At 28.2% G+C, this 16,066-nt stretch overlaps 1 protein-coding gene, 1 non-coding gene and 1 pseudogene across 5 annotated transcripts; 1 reads left to right on the top strand and 2 right to left on the bottom strand.

Moving 5' to 3' along the window:
• Positions 1–1,533: 1,533 nt before the first annotated feature.
• On the top strand, positions 1,534–2,864 carry LOC120075032 (bZIP transcription factor 44 pseudogene; annotated as a pseudogene). Its single transcript, XR_016528958.1, has one exon. The product of XR_016528958.1 is annotated as a bZIP transcription factor 44 pseudogene (transcript).
• A 7,633-nt stretch (positions 2,865–10,497) lies between these two features.
• Positions 10,498–10,581, bottom strand: TRNAL-CAA (transfer RNA leucine (anticodon CAA)). Its single transcript has one exon. It is a non-coding gene; the product is annotated as a tRNA-Leu (tRNA).
• A 536-nt stretch (positions 10,582–11,117) lies between these two features.
• Positions 11,118–14,238, bottom strand: LOC120076650 (NAD(P)-binding Rossmann-fold superfamily protein). Of its 3 annotated transcripts, none has more exons than XM_039030530.2 (8): positions 13,838–14,238; positions 13,597–13,689; positions 13,105–13,183; positions 12,778–12,856; positions 12,214–12,253; positions 11,983–12,117; positions 11,639–11,776; positions 11,118–11,530 (listed from the first exon to the last, which is right to left on the bottom strand). In XM_039030530.2, exons 1-8 carry the CDS (start codon positions 14,068–14,070, stop codon positions 11,257–11,259), a joined length of 1,071 nt encoding a protein of 356 aa, XP_038886458.1. In that variant the 5' UTR covers positions 14,071–14,238; the 3' UTR covers positions 11,118–11,256. The 3 variants fall into 3 exon arrangements, with proteins under 3 accessions (XP_038886458.1, XP_038886459.1, XP_038886460.1); XM_039030531.2 differs by having other exon boundaries at positions 13,597–13,723; positions 13,838–14,200; XM_039030532.2 differs by having other exon boundaries at positions 13,597–13,731; positions 13,838–14,165.
• Positions 14,239–16,066: the final 1,828 nt, after the last annotated feature.

Below are 16,066 nucleotides of genomic sequence, written 5' to 3'. Positions count from 1 at the left end.
TCACAGATTGATAAAGGTTAGTATAATATGTGAATCATACATATCATACTTTTAGAATTTCATGTTCTAATTGAACGTGTATTCTCCATCATCCATTTATGTGTTTGAATATTTCTTTTTTTGTATATATAGTTCAACGATATGTAGTGTGGAGACTTTTTGGTTGAAAGTACAGATTTTATGTCAGTTTAACTATAGTCACGTATAAAATAATTATTATTAACAAACAAGAACATAAAAAATATATATATATTAGTAAAATCTAAAAACAGAATTAAAATATTTAATGGGTGAAAGATGGAAATTGAAGTCGTGTAAGGTAAATTCACAATCATCCACTTGGATACATAATTATTTGTCTGCTAGCCTTTAATATGTCTAAAGTATAAATTAGGAAAACCAAACTTATGTAAAACGCATTCATGATGATTTAAGGAGCAATTGCAAATTTCTGGTTTTGCTTTGTTTAATTTAATTATAACTATTTTATTTTTTGTTTTTATATTTTAAAAAATTAATTTTATAAATATTACGTGAACTTATTTGTTTCTACGTCTACTTTTTGTCAAATTTTGATAATTAAAAATATATAATAAAAAACCTTGTTCTCTTTTTTCTTTTCTTCTGAAAATGACAAAAAAAATTCAAATGATTTCCGAGTGTCTTGGTCTTGTATTTTTTGTTTTTTTTTTTATTTTAGTCCCTAAATATTCATTTTGGTACCTATACTTTCAAGTTTAATTTATTTTAATCCCTATATTTTAAAAATATTTGTTTTAATTATTGTAATTTCAACTTTGGTTTATTTTGGTCCTTCGATTTTTAAAAAGAGACCGTTTTATTCTTTAAAAGTGAAAAGGTAAGGACTAAAATGACATCTTTTTAAAAATATAAGAACCAAAATAAATCAAAGTTAAGGATTAAAATAAATATTTTTAAAGTATAAGGATCAAAATGAATCAAAGTTAAAATTACAAGTCTAAAATGAACAATTTAAAAATATAATGACCAAAATAAACAAAAACCAAAAGTTTAACGACTAAAGTTGTATTTAAACCTTTACAAAAAATGAAAATTTGTAAAAATAATTGAAAAGAAAAAGTAATTAAACTCAGACTTAATAATTTATAAGACCAAAATCAAAATCTAGATCAACAAAACTCTCTCTTTTTTCATTTTTAGGTTCAATCATATTTAAAATTTTAAAAATAAAATAGTATTGAAATATATAATTTTGAGGCAAGAAATTTGTTTAAATTAATGTTTTTTAAAGTTGGGAATTAGAGTTATATACTTCTTTGTTACTAATACATCTGTATGTCGATTAAATGTGTTGAGACGTATAAATAATTATATTATATAAATATAGAATTTTATATATATATAAAAAAAAAAAAAAAAAAACTTGTGGCTCCTATGGAAACCAGATAAAAATGGGAGGGTTATAAAAAATAGGATTTTATATCAATTAGAAAAATAAAGAAAAAGAAAAGAAAAATAAATTTGGTGTGTCCCGCCGAACCCAATTGAGTTGGAGATTCCTATGTCCTTTCTTTCCTCACTTTTTTTTTTATTTCCTTTTTCCCCTTTTTTCCTTTCATTCACCAATTTTTCTATTTTGTTCCTAATTTTTCTCGCATTTTCCAATAATTTTCTCTTCTATAAATTCACCCTTTCCCCACTTTCCCCAACCTCCTCCTTCTCTCCTCTCCGCCACTGCCGCCGTATTTCTGCCGTTTCCTCGGAATTTCATTCCCCGTCCTTTTAGATGCTCAATCTCTTGTTCTTGATGTTTCAGATTCATGTCTCCAATTCTCAGTGAAATTCTCCGTTCCGGTTTTATGATCAATTCCTCTCTCCGCCGCCGCACGCATCTCGTTCAATCTTTCTCCGTCGTCTTCCTTTACTGGTTCTACGTCTTCTCATGAACTTCTTTCACTCCTCTCCCTCAGATTAGCAAGATCACACCAGATCGATTGCCGGTTCGGAGATTCTTAGTTAATTTCATTTGTATCGGTATCTTCGTCGTTTCGATTTAGGTTTTCTCTTTCTACGTTAGATTAGATCATTTATAATCTGTAATCTGTGTCTTGTGTTCTGTGCTCTGCTGTAAATTTAATTGTTATCAACTTCATCTCTATGGACTCTGCAAGCGGAAATTCCTCTGGTTCCATTAAGCTTCAAAACTCAGGCTCTGAAGAGGATTTGCAGGTTCTGATGGATCAGAGGAAACGGAAAAGAATGCAATCGAATCGCGAATCAGCGAGACGATCTCGGATGAGGAAGCAACAACATCTGGACGAATTGATGGTGCAAGTGACTCAATTAAGGAAGGATAACGCTCAGATTCTTTCAAATATCAACATTACATCGCAGCTTTATATGAACATCGAGGCCGATAACTCGGTTCTGAGAGCTCAAATGGCGGAACTGACTCAGAGATTGCAATCGCTCGAGGAGATCGCTAATTGCATCAACAGCGGCGGCAGCAATGGCGGATTTGGAGAAACGGAGGAGGAAGTTTTTCAGATTCAGACAAATGTGGCCGCCGATAGCTTCATGAACTCGATGAATTTCCTGTACTTCAACCAGCCAATCATGGCTGCTGCTGATATCTTCCATTATTGAGTTCTGAAGCTTAATTTCATGATCTGATCTGTGTGTTTGAAAAATGTGAAATCATCTTTCTGGTGATTTCCTTGGGGACATTGGAACAATCTTCATCAGATTCAGATGTGCTAAGGGAAGTAGAAATGGGGTCTTAGTTGAAATTATTTTTGTAAAAGGGAGCATTTGAGCAAATCTTATCAAACTCATTCCTCTTTAATTATTATTGTTTATGCATCTAACCTCATATTTACAAACTCTTAATTCTCTCCTTTATTATTATTATTTTTTTAATTAATTATTACCTTTTAATCATGATTGGAGATTGAAACATTTTTTGTCATTTTTATTTAAAAACTTACCAATTTTGACCTTTTTTGTAAACCAATTTTGTTAATGATGAAAAGATATTTCCATATAAAAATGTGAAATGTATTGTGAACTTTTTTTCTTTATTATTATTTTCTTTAAATTATTTTTTTTTTAATTTTATATTCCAAATAAAGAGCATGAGTGTGGCTTTCAACTAAAGAAGATGTTGGTGTCTTAACAAGTTAATCATGAGTCGGCAATTTCATCATTATTTTAATTTCTAAAGGGATGAGTTTGTTCTAATAAAAAAATTAGAATACGTTAAAATACCATTTTAGTTCATATATTTTAAAATTTTATAGTCATTTCTTTGATGTTTAATTTTGGTTTTTATGCTTTCAATAAATATTAAATTTAGTACTTTTAAATGTCCAATTTTAGTTCACATGTTTAAATAAAAGTTAAATTTAGTTATTTAATTTTGAAATGTCCAATTTTAGTGTACTTTCAATAGATCTTAGTCCCTTTTAAAGTAATTTTTATTAAATTTGATTAAATAATAATAATATTTTTCATGCAAAAAGATAATATACTATAAGAATATATTTATAGATTTGAAATTACAACTACTAAATTTTTTTTTTAAAAAAATGATATTTTAACCAACCTCGGAATCATTTGTATTTAGTTATAAACGGCTAAAAATTTTGTGTCTATTTCAATTGTTTACAAACAAAAAGAACCATTTCTAGTATTCCATATTGACTATTATAACCACATCTTGTTTCAAAACCCTCAATTAAATATAGTTAACACTATTTCAAAATCCATATTTGCTATCATATTCTCTATTTTCTATAGTTTTTACTATTTTACGTTCTACCATTTCTTTTATTCTTTGCTACAATGTTTACTACTTCATTCTCAAAATAAAATAGTTTATGTCTCAAACACATACTATTATAATCCAAACTAAAATAATTCATACCCCCAATACAAACTATTTTAACAAACTATGATAACCTAGGACTACAATAATCCAAACTAGAGTAAAGAGAAAATTGTTTCATAACTAAAGAATATTATCGTGATGTGTTTATAAAAAAAAATTATGTCAAGGAATATTTTTTTTTTAAACCACCTTAATAGGGATACTACTCTCATTAACTGGTTGTCACATTAATATTTTTTAAAAAAAAAATGGAGTGGGCTCCACTATAATTGAAAGGAATATTTATGAATGTAAAATTATAATGTAAATAAAAATGAAGTATATTATAGTACTAAAATTTGTTTGTAGCAAGCTGATTGTTTGAAGTTGTTTATAAAGGGCTAATTCAAACATGAAGTAAAAAGGGGAAAAAAATTATATTTGAATTAATAAAGTAAGGGCAAAACACAAAAGCAAAAAAGGGAAAATAAGATATATTATAGTTGTACTCTTTAGGATTTTACAAGGGATATAGTAGTGCTTTTGGTTGGTTATGAAGAGCTTTTTGATAAATGATTGGTCAACAATATTACTTGTAATTTGGATAATTGGCCCAAAATTTGAAAGAAAGGGACATGTTGGCTTCCCACTCAAACCATATGCATATGGTTGGTTGGGGTTCAAATATGCCTTTTTCCATTCCCAATCACTTCTCAATTTTTACATTTAATTTTTTTTTTATCTTAAGAATAATTTTTATTTCCAATTTAAGGATCCGTTTGGTTGAGAATTCACGTTGTGTTTTATATTTATAAATTCACTGACTTCATCAAATACGTGTTTAGAAAACACTCAAATTTGATTTTTAAAAATTATTTTCAAATTCTATGATCTAAACCGTATAAATTCTAAAAACAGTAGATTTTATGTTTTCATTATATCAAAAAAAATTTGAATTTTGAATTTTAAAATCCAGAATTATATTAAATAAAATAAAATATTTAAAAACATGTCATGTTACCATCTCAATTCAATTATTCAAAATTTAAAATACGTATTATAAATTATATACCATTACAAAATAATAATTATAAAAAAATTTAACATAAAATATATTCATAAAAAAATAGTTTATTGTCAACTAATATTTAGTGGATAACTACAACTAATTTTATGATTTATAAATATAATATTAAATATATTTTAAACAATTGTTTAAATTAGAAGTTGGTACTAAACACACATCTGGAAACATGAAATATAATTATATTTTCATTGAATTCTTTGCTTTCTAATTAATGTTTTCAAATTTCCTACCAAATAGATTCGAAGATATTATATCAACTTCTAACATAGTTTAATTAGTTAAGGCATATAATTGAGACAATCTGCAATTCAATTTCTCCTTCCACATGAAGTCAAGAAAAGATATGTCATGTATTAAAATACTAAATTGAATATAATTTAATATTAAGTAATATAATTTAAACTTTTTAAAACTCGAGAATTAGATAGACATAATACTTAACTATATAAATTAATTTTTTAAAAAATAAAGATATAATGAAACTTTATTTTCTAAGATATATATATATATATAATGAAAATTTTATTATCATTATTTGAAATATTGAAAGCCACTAATTTTTTTTTCAAATAATATAATATTAGATTTAATCTTTCAACCAATAATAAATGTTGCTTTGCTTTTGTTTAGGTCAACGTGTTACAATGAAGATTCAAGCTTTGATTGACTTTTTGATTGATGATATAAATTATTATTACTTTTTAGAGTTAACGTCACTAATCAGTTGAGCTATATTTAAGTCAATTAAAAAGAGGGTCGACCAAAAAAAATGTTTTCATTCTACAATTTAATACCAAATTTTTTAACGTTGGTGAAAGAGAAAATATTTAGATCTATGTAATACAACCATTGAATTCCTATGTCATTGTAATTTCTACTTAATATGTTAGAAATATACGTGGTTTTAATTAATTGAGACTTTTTTCTTTTTTTTATAATATGTGAGGATATCAAACTTCTAACTTCTAAGTCGATAGTATAAATTTTATACAAGTTGAAGTATGCTTGTGTCGACAATTGTGACTAAAACAAAACAAAAGTAGCATTTTGTATAGAATAAAATATTTATAATAATGTCACATTTCTTATTCATGACTTAAAATTGTTTATATAAGCATCGTTCAACGGACATATAAATAAACTCTTTTTTTTTTTTTTTAAATTTACAAAACGTAGTTTCCTAAAATGTTTAAAATTTAAAAATATTTACTTTTAAGTTGACATCAATGGTATATAATAATGTTTAGGACTTTTTTGTAACAATTAATAATACAACACTATTTCAATATTGGTCTTGAATTATTGCTTGTTTAAACATGTATAATATTTTTATATAGCATAAATGATATTTATAAGTTGACCAATTTTGTGTCATAGAATGACATAACATAATTAATTAACTGTACAAAATCGCGCTAATTATGGAAGATTTGGAAGCTTGAGTATAATAAAGGTGAAATAACATGTGAAGTGATGCTCAAATAAATTAAAAGTGTTATTTCCTAATCATTCATTATTAACAATTCAATAATGATTGTACATCAAATCTAGAGAAAATTCTCTTTTCTTCACCTAGAAGTATGCAAATAATGAAAGAGCGGGCAATTTTGACATATAACAAAATGTGTAAGCTCATTATATTGATTCGATAAAATAGTTCAAAAAAAAAAAAAAAAAATTGCAATAGCTACCAAACATGACAACTAATCTAATGGATATTATTTTTAACTTATAAAGTATTTATATAATTAGTAAAGATTCAATATTTTATTATGGTTCAAAAGTAATGACAAATTAAATCAATATTATATACTTTGTTTTGTAAATTTAACCCTTTACCAATTTCTTTGTTGTATTTTAGTTAAAAAAAATTGTTGTATGTGAAAGATTTTTTTTTCGATCATTAAGAAATGATCTATGTGGTGTTTTATTAAGAATTAGTTAAAAAAGGCATTAAGTATTTTATTTTTAATTAAGATTCATATTTTATTAGTAGCCCACAATGTTGTCGAGAGGATCGACGAACCTGAGATTATGTATTATGCACTAATTTGCATAATAATTAAGAAAATATAAGGTTAAAAGGTGTTTAATAATTAGAAAGGAAGGAAAATAATTTCGAAGATTGAAAAAGAATATCTTATTAAAAAATTTGGACCATCTAAAAATAATAAAGTTATGTCACTTTTTGATTTATTTGATTGAGTTTGAAATTTTTATCAAGAGAAATTATAGACTTTAGAACCCAATTTTTTTTTTTTTAAGAAAATAGATAATATTAAATTTTTAAAAACCTTATTTTAGCGTTAGAATTAAGTTCAAATTTCATTTTGATCTCCTGAATTTTTTTAATATCCACTAAAAAAAAAATAAAAAAATGTCGATTCCGATATATTTTTTAAACAAAATAAATCTTAAACATAAAAAATTAAAAATCAATATTTTATTCCTATTAAATAAGTTAGTATACGGATCATTCATATTATATATTCACATTAATTATATTTGTTAGGGGTGATTTTGGATCGAAAAATATAATTGACATCTAGGGTAAATAGAAATGATAAGGTTTAAAAGAAAACATGATACAAACTGAAAGTGGTAACTTATGACCAAAATGAATTTAGAAAAAGGGGTTGGCTTGGGCCCTGTAATTGACCTTAACCTCAATCGAGCCTTACCAAATGCCTAACAGGACATGCCTAATGCAATACCCCGACCCAAGAGATCATTTTAGGCCCAAAAAATGACCTAAGGATGATGCTCGACCTCAACCTTGGGTGAGGTCATCCATAGTCAAACATAAAACCAAATACGATCCTCAACCGGATAGATTATCTAATTATAAAAGAATGTCTTACTTATAAATATACACCACATGAATTATTTGAATTGAGTTAATTAAGATATATGTTGAAGTGTTTTGGAAGCTCTTAAAAAATAATAATAATAATAAAAACGTGGAAGAGATATAAATGTAAAAGGAGAACATAATTGTCAGAAAATGCAGAGAGGGCATTTTGTGTTTGGAACTCGTTTTAGCTGAGTGGAGAGTCGGTGGCTTTTTGGTTCTATTAAGGGTCAATTTTTATTATTATCAAAATTAAATAATAATTAATAATAAAGAAAAAGGTTCCTCATTTCCAACTCTCATGAACTAAAACTGTAGGTCTCTCCCCATTTTTTTTAAATTAGTTTAATTGAACTTTTTTTTTTTTAATGTTTTCTTTTTATAATACACATCTTTTCATTTGATTTTCTCTTTGTGAGTTGTATGTTTGTTTTCAAATGTACGTAACCTTTTTTTTTATTACGTGAATGTTGATGTAATGTTATATATATATATATATATATATATATATATATATATATATATATATATAGTATAACAAAACGTAATTGTTTATCAGTGATAGACTCGATAGACTTCTATCGCTCTGATAAATATCGATAGACTACAACTATTATAGATATCTATCGCGGTTTATCATGGATGAATACTGACATTTTGCTATATTTATAAGTAAATTGATTCATTTTTCCTTTATTTGAAAGCAACCCTTTATTTTTAGTTAAATTATTTAATTTATATTTTTTTTATTAAATAATAAATAAATACTATTTTAGTCTTTATATTTCTTTTTGTTTTAGTTATTTTCATCTATCTACTTCAAAAAGTTTATTTTGATTTTTGTAATTTCAATTGTAGTTCATTTTTATTAAAAAAAATGTCACAAAATGAATTAACGGAACAAAATAAACTTTTGAAAACACATGGACTAAGCTGAACAAACGTTCAACATATAAGGACCAAAATAAATCTTTCGAATGGGCCTTTTTAAAAATAAAAAATATTTACACTTTATACCAAAAAAAACTCTATAAGTGTAAGAATACTTTTGGAACTTTTTTTATACTTTTAGAATTTTTGTCATAAAGTGTAAATAGTTTTTGAATGTTTCTATTCATAAAAATTTTCCTATTTTTTGAAAGTATAAGAATCGAAATAAATTAAAATTGAGAGTACAGTAATCAAAGTAACATTTAAACCTTTTATTTTTTCTAATTGGGTTAATTTGTTATAGTCTTGGACTTTGACATTCTTTTGCCTTGACTGTTACTTTTATTTAATTTATATATTAATAGTGATAAGATGGCGATGACAACATATCTTTCTTTATAAACTTCAATTGAATTGGTATTTTGGGAACCAAACCTCTATTGAATTAGTATGATGTTATATAGATAATCATATTAATTAATGAGAATGTTAAATTAATATTCTTGTTTGTAGTATTAACAACACAAATTACAAGTAGCAAAGGCATGGCATTGGCAAACAAATAAGGTAACTTTGTATGCAAATTTGTCAATATAATACCATTACTTTATGTTAAAAGGTATAATGGTTCAAGCTATATCCTAATTAAGCATAAATGTAGCTATGATTACTTAGAAATAAAATCCTAAGGTCAAATAATGTAAATTACATGTTTTTTTTCAAAAAAAAAAAAAAATAGGCAAAAATACACACAATTTATCGACATTAAACTTAATTAAGGGTGTGTTTGAATTACATTTTCAAATGTTTAATTTTAAAAAATAAGTTATTTTGAAAAAAAATTGAGTATTTGGCAACAACTCAAGATAACTTTTCAAGTATATTTTAATCAATTTTTAATAAAAAAAAATGTTTAAATAAATCTGAATTTTTTGAAAAAAAATATAATTTTTTCTTAAGTTAATCCAAACAGACCCTAAACTTTAAACTTTTGTTAAGTGTATGTGCCACAAGTGACCAACTTAATCTACCTATCAGTCTTAAGCACAAATGTAACCAACACTATCTAGAAATAAAATAATGAGGTAATGGTGAAGTTTTAAATTTTTTGGGACTAAAATAGATAAAATATTCAATGCTAAATTTAAACTACTCTTAAATTCAACTTTTGAAACACAGGCCATTCTCGATGACGGGTTGACACCAGATTCCTTATTCGCCCTTTGCATCTGTGACAAACATGATCTTGTCATCTACAATGCGTGCAGAACTCATGGAGCAGTATTAAAAAAGAAACGATTTCTTGCTAGTGATCCATACATACATAGTCGATCCAATCAAAACACGATCTAAGTTTACATCGTGTGGCCAATTTCAATATAACTTAGTAGATAATCTTTCATTTGATGACTATTTAGTTATTAAAAATTTACGTTTGTTTTCTCACAATTTCTTAACTATGACTTTCATTCCTTTTAGGTAAACTTCTTGCAATTTTTCTTTTTTTTTTCTATAATGCAACCGTTTATATATTATTTAAGGTTAATTATAAATGGTTAGAAAAGGTAAATTATAAAATTGAATTGTGCTCTTTTGAACTTTAATTATGCTTGATTATGTTTATTCATTAACACAAGTAATAAAAATGATGACTTATTTTTTTTGATAGAGCTCGAGATTGGGCCAAGCTCATTGGTAGAAAACGGCCCAAAGCCTCCATTGAAATGTGAACAAATGGGCCAGGCCCAATGGAAAATAAAAGAAAACGAAATCTAAAATTGTCAGAAGTGGGATTTGAACCCACGCCCTCTCTCGAAGACCAGAACTTGAGTCTGGCGCCTTAGACCACTCGGCCATCCTGACATCTTTGAAAATACAAAACACATTATATAATAACTAAAATCAATTTAATTTTAGTGGTTGTTCCAATACATACTCATTATGTTCCAAAAACCTCGTATAAAATTTATAATTGTTACTTTAATAAATGGATCAGTTTAGACTTTTAAACAAAATTTCTTTTGATAATCATCAATGTATTTGCTTTAATCGTCTATTTTGTAAAACTAACATTTAAAGAAATCTACACATATTTGAGAATTAATGCATTGATGATTTTAAAAAATAAGTAGGTAAATTTATGAATTTAATCAACTCTAATTATAAGTTTCATATGATATTGATCGAATAAAATTTGGAGAATGTAAGTTGATACAATTATGAAAGTTTAACGTTTAAATTGATACAATCATTAGTTCAAGATTTTTATGAATACAACCTCCAAAATTTAGAGTATAAATTGATATGTGTCCTAAATTTAACCATTTTTCCAATTTATAAGATAAGAGAGGCTATGCATTCAATCTTCAATTAAACTAAATAAAAAGCAAATTCAAACATTACTCAATCGATAAAGTGCTAATTATCATCTCATCTCAAAGATCCATGGTTCAATCATTCGAATGACTCTCTATCCCACAATTTTGTTTAACTCAAAAGACATTCAATATATTTATGGTCTACAAATTTGGAGACCCTTCAAAAGGGTTCCTCTTCTTTCATTTGGTCAATTATGCTTTGCAATCCTGATTTATAACTGGGATACACAAGACTCGCTCCCAGCTCTCTTTTCATTCGTACATTACACACTCTTTTATCACCCCTTTCACTCCCATTGGTAATAACACTTGCCTCCACTTGCTTCGACAATGAATCGAACTTCCCGGGCCACTTCCTCTCGACCAAATCTCGAGCATACGAGAAAACTTCTTCCCTTGGAGCTGGATCGTCGTCAACTATGTTGTAAACTCTCCTGCAAAAGAATGTCTAGCATTGAAATCTTTGTTTATCTCTCAGTTTCAATTTCATTCCTCTCTCATTCTAACTACACGATACTGTTATTGATATAACGTTATGTTACCTGGAAGAAGGCCTTTGAATACAGGCTTTAAGAGCTTGGCAGATGTCCTGAACATGAACTCGGGATGTGTATTGTCTACGTGCCCTATGTTGTTGACGCTCAGATAAGGATCTCTGCTTGATTATTGTATCAATAGCACTGTGATGAAACCAAATTTTTTAAGAAAAAAAACAATCACTTATAAAACAAGAACAATAACATTTTGTTCACGGACATGGAACTTGATGAAAATCAAAAGAATAGAAATGGTACAGACTTGAAGTTGAATGCAGTGAATGACAAGAACGGAACGTGGAAAAATGGCTGATTTCTAACAAATATATCAAGAGAAAGGAGATCACAACCTTCTACCTGGACCATAGATACCTCCAAGCCGAAATACTTGAGATGAGAGGCCAAGATCATTACCCAAATTTAGCCATCTCTCCTCTGCTTCGATCCTCAACTTGCCTGACTGACTTGAGGGGTTTGTCGGGTTACTACCATAGAGTAATTTACTTGTTTAATACCGAAATCAAGTAAATATACGATGGTAATTGGTAATCATGACTGAGTATACAGCAAAAATCACTTACTCTTCATTTACCCAAGCACCACCATAATCTCCATAGACACCTGCCACGAAGAAGAAACTTTGATCATATAGTCAATAATGAAACTATGCAATTACTGAGGCCAAAGGTCTACTATGGACCGACGTGGCAAAACAGTTATGAGCAAAAGGAAGAAGGCATGGGATCCCTTGAAATCACAAGTCCTATACTTGTTGCATCAGTGGCATAGGAATGGATTCCGATGGTAGAAATAAGATGAACCGGGATCATAGGCAGGACTTCCAAAGGGCTCTACTCATATCTAAGGTTTAGGTCCTCATAAAACGCTTGTAAGAGAGAAAGAGAGCCAAATGGGGGCTGAGAGAGAGATTCAAACCAAAATATGAAAGCCTCTCATTGTTCTCTATCCCTAAAATAGAGTGAGTACGTTGGCAACACTACATAAGGTAGAGTTTGGTTTTTTGAAGGAGATAGTGATTAAAAAAAATTCTCACATGCTTGCTAGACCTATGTTCTACTGTTTATCTTACATGCATGTATGACAACAGGAAATGCTGCCCAGTTTACATTACAACAAACGCATACTTGTTGATGACAAATAGCAAAGCCATCGAAGATCTCCACCCTGTAAAGTAGTCCTTAATAGTTTTTCATGCTGGAGCAGCTGCAAAGTTAAAGCAGGACAGTAAGAAATTTCCATAAGATAACCCAAATTAATGAGTCTTTGATGCAGGACAATGTTATGACATTTTCTTGCAATTAATCTAGGGCATTTCAGATTATGTAAGCTGTGAAACCCTCATTAAAAGCTTAAAAAAGCTCAACTAAAACACCTAAATTAATCTCAACAAAAGTTTCTACCACTGTCCTGCATTAGTATTCAAAATAAAACAGATAAATATTATGGCATACAGGATCACCAACATCCACATCTGGTGGAATAGAAACAAGAAGGTGAGTATGATACTTCATTGCTTTTAGAGTGCCCTGTCTACAAAACAAACACAACAATTAACCAATGGAAACTTCACACTATAACTATATCAACTTCCAAACTATCAATTTTACAGGTTTTGAACAGACCATTTCTAAGATCATCACAGCAGAAACATAAAGTATAAAATACATAAATGTTTCTCTATCTATTTCACGTGAGTAAGAAACAACATAATCCAGATATTGGCCATGAGCTTGCAGCCAAACTCATAGGGTTCATAGGTATGGAGTGAACTTTGCCCGTAACATCATCCTAACAAGCATCCTGGACGTCGGTGTCGATTTGTTTACATTTAGTACTCTCATCTCATGAACTAGAAAATATTTCCATATCAATGAAACATAATGTAAGGACAGCACACATTTATCTTTCATTATCTCTCAATGAAACACAAAAGGAAACCTTACTCTGGATCATTTGCATCAAAAACATAAACATCAAAACCCCTTCCCTCCAGTTGCATCTTCTGCCCAGGGTTTCTACAAGTCCCAGAAACAGCCCTAATGATCAACCCCCATGTCATTAGCTTCACACCTATAATTCTTAAAGATAAATCTCAAATTCAACAAATATTTCGAATCCGAATGATATTACCGGATAATTCTCTAATTTCTACAAGTTGAAGACTAGGAAGTGTAGAGATTTTACCATCCTGAGTACTTTAGTTCTTGCGCAAAGAACTGTCCAACGAAACCCATCCCTAGAATAAACATGCGATTTTGGATTTTCAGTGGCGATGGTTTTGATTCTGAATTTGAACTGTTCATCGCCGCTCGGCAGTGAAAATGCGACGACGACTTGGATTTAAGGAAACCATGATTCTCAGAATTTTTGCTGCCTTTCAGAGAAATTGCTGGATGATTCCAACATAATGCATCCATTTCACAATGTTGAAACTACAAAATTTGGATTTAGATTTCATTTACGGACAAAATTCATCCAATCCTCTCGTTTGAACTTCTAGGGCAGAGAATCCAACCTCAAACTAAAGTATGGAAATTTTATAAATTTCGTAATAAGATTATTAAACATAAAATTTAAAATTTTATGAACTAATATCATCCATAATATCCGTCCTTTTCTTCCCCAGAAATATAGTTTTTATTTTAATCCTAAATTTCAAAATGTTAATTAAATTCAAATTTTTTTAAGTTTTGGATTTTATTTTAATTTAATCTTGAAGCTTCAAAATTTTACCATTCTACTTTTGAAATTTGATTTTTATTTTAAGTTCATCTCTACTTTTAACATTAATTTTTTTACTAACTATTCTTTTTCGTGTTAATATTCATTAATTAATTTTTTAAAAATAAAATTAATTAGGTTTTACTATTTTTCAGATTTTTTTTAAATAATATTTTTTTAATAAATAATGACAAAAATAGGATTGGAGGAAAAGTATTCCCAAAAATAGGTTTTTGGTACATGAATCCCTCGCTATGCAGGGTTGACTAAGGAAATTGTGTACCTGGTACACGACTTCCTCGCCATTAAATCCACCTCTTATTCTTCCTCACCGAGACCACCGAACCTTCTGCCTTCCTTCTTCCTCACCGATAACTTCAAATGATCTGCTCCATTTTGCTTTCTACCTTCCAAAATCTTGTTGATTTTCCTCACCGAGTCCTTGATTTTCCACACCAAAATCTTCCAAAATTCCAATTTTGCTTGATTTTCCTCACCGAGAAAATCGTCCGAACACTTCTGTGGTAATTTTTTTTTCTCTAGTTGTTTTTAATATATTTTAAATTTAGAAATATATGTATGTTTGGACTGATCTTATATATTTCTGTGGTAAATCTTAGATATGTATGTTTTTCAATATATTTTATGTATCTTTTTCAATAAAAATATATGTATGTTAAACTTAGAAATATATGAATTTGTTGAGTTGATCTTATATGTATTTGTTGGGCTGATCTTATATGTATATGTTTGTAGATCTTAAATCTTAGATCTTATATTTTTTTTTTTTATTTGTTTGGGTTGATTTAAATATATAATTTATAAATCTTAGATTTGGGCCGATTTAAATGTATAATATTTAGATCTTATATGTTAAACTTAGAAATTGGATTTTATTGAGGTAACATATTAACAGATTTTTTTTTGTGTCATGCGTAAGATTTAGTTATTCTTGAACATGGAAATGATGGAGATAGTGACATTGACGTTGAAGTTGATGAATTATTTGGAAACGACAATAGTGGTGAACATGATCTTGAGTTGGTACCGTCAGAAATGTTCACCCAAATAGATTAAGAAATGATAAATTCAAAGTGTGAACTAGGGTCTACTTTGGAAGAAAGGAATATAGGTGTAGATAAATGTTGTTTAATACCAAAGAAATTTACAGCTTACTATAAAAAAATATTGTGTGATAGAACAATACGAAATTGTCGTAGTGGAATCAAATTAGGATCTTTGGTATGTTAAATGTAAATCATGGACGTTTGTACTGGGAGGTTACGGCCATGTCAGCGTAAAACTCATGGGATGTTCGAAATCACCAAACTTCAATGTGTCAACAAACATTGGTCAACGTAGAAGGTATTATTCAACAAACAAAACGACTCAATGTTACTGACACCGATCGAAGACGTATTCGTAGACGACAGCAACAACAGGGTGAACCTAATTTAGAGAGACACGAAGACAACCCATAAGGGGTAAGGTCGTTTTTAAATCCCACATTGTATCATTTTCAAATTGTAAATTAAAGAACTAATTGTTTTTCTTTAATATCATGGTTTTTTTTTTTTTTTTTAATTTGAGTGCAAGATATTTTCATTGTATATTAAATATATAATTAAGTTTAATAATGAAGAAATTTGTGGACCAATTCCTAAAGTTTTAATATTGTTGTACATCTACAAT

Source organism: Benincasa hispida, chromosome 4 (assembly GCF_027475165.1).
Source record: "Benincasa hispida cultivar pf3 chromosome 4, pf3_genome.v1.1, whole genome shotgun sequence".
Taxonomy (NCBI): domain Eukaryota; kingdom Viridiplantae; phylum Streptophyta; class Magnoliopsida; order Cucurbitales; family Cucurbitaceae; genus Benincasa; species Benincasa hispida.
The sequence above is the reverse complement of the archived record's forward strand: the minus strand, read 5'-3'. Positions and strand labels throughout refer to the sequence as shown.

Bases quoted from the DNA above. Each gene is read 5' to 3' on its own strand.
- LOC120076650 (XM_039030530.2), bottom strand. From the start codon at position 14,070: ATGGATGCATTATGTTGGAATCATCCAGCAATTTCTCTGAAAGGCAGC. The intron at 12,857-13,104 runs GTATGCCATAAT...TTAACTTTGCAG, and splicing joins ATGTGGATGTTGGTGATCCT to CTGCTCCAGCATGAAAAACT. The intron at 12,118-12,213 runs GTAAGTGATTTT...ACTCTATGGTAG, and splicing joins GGTGCTTGGGTAAATGAAGA to TAACCCGACAAACCCCTCAA.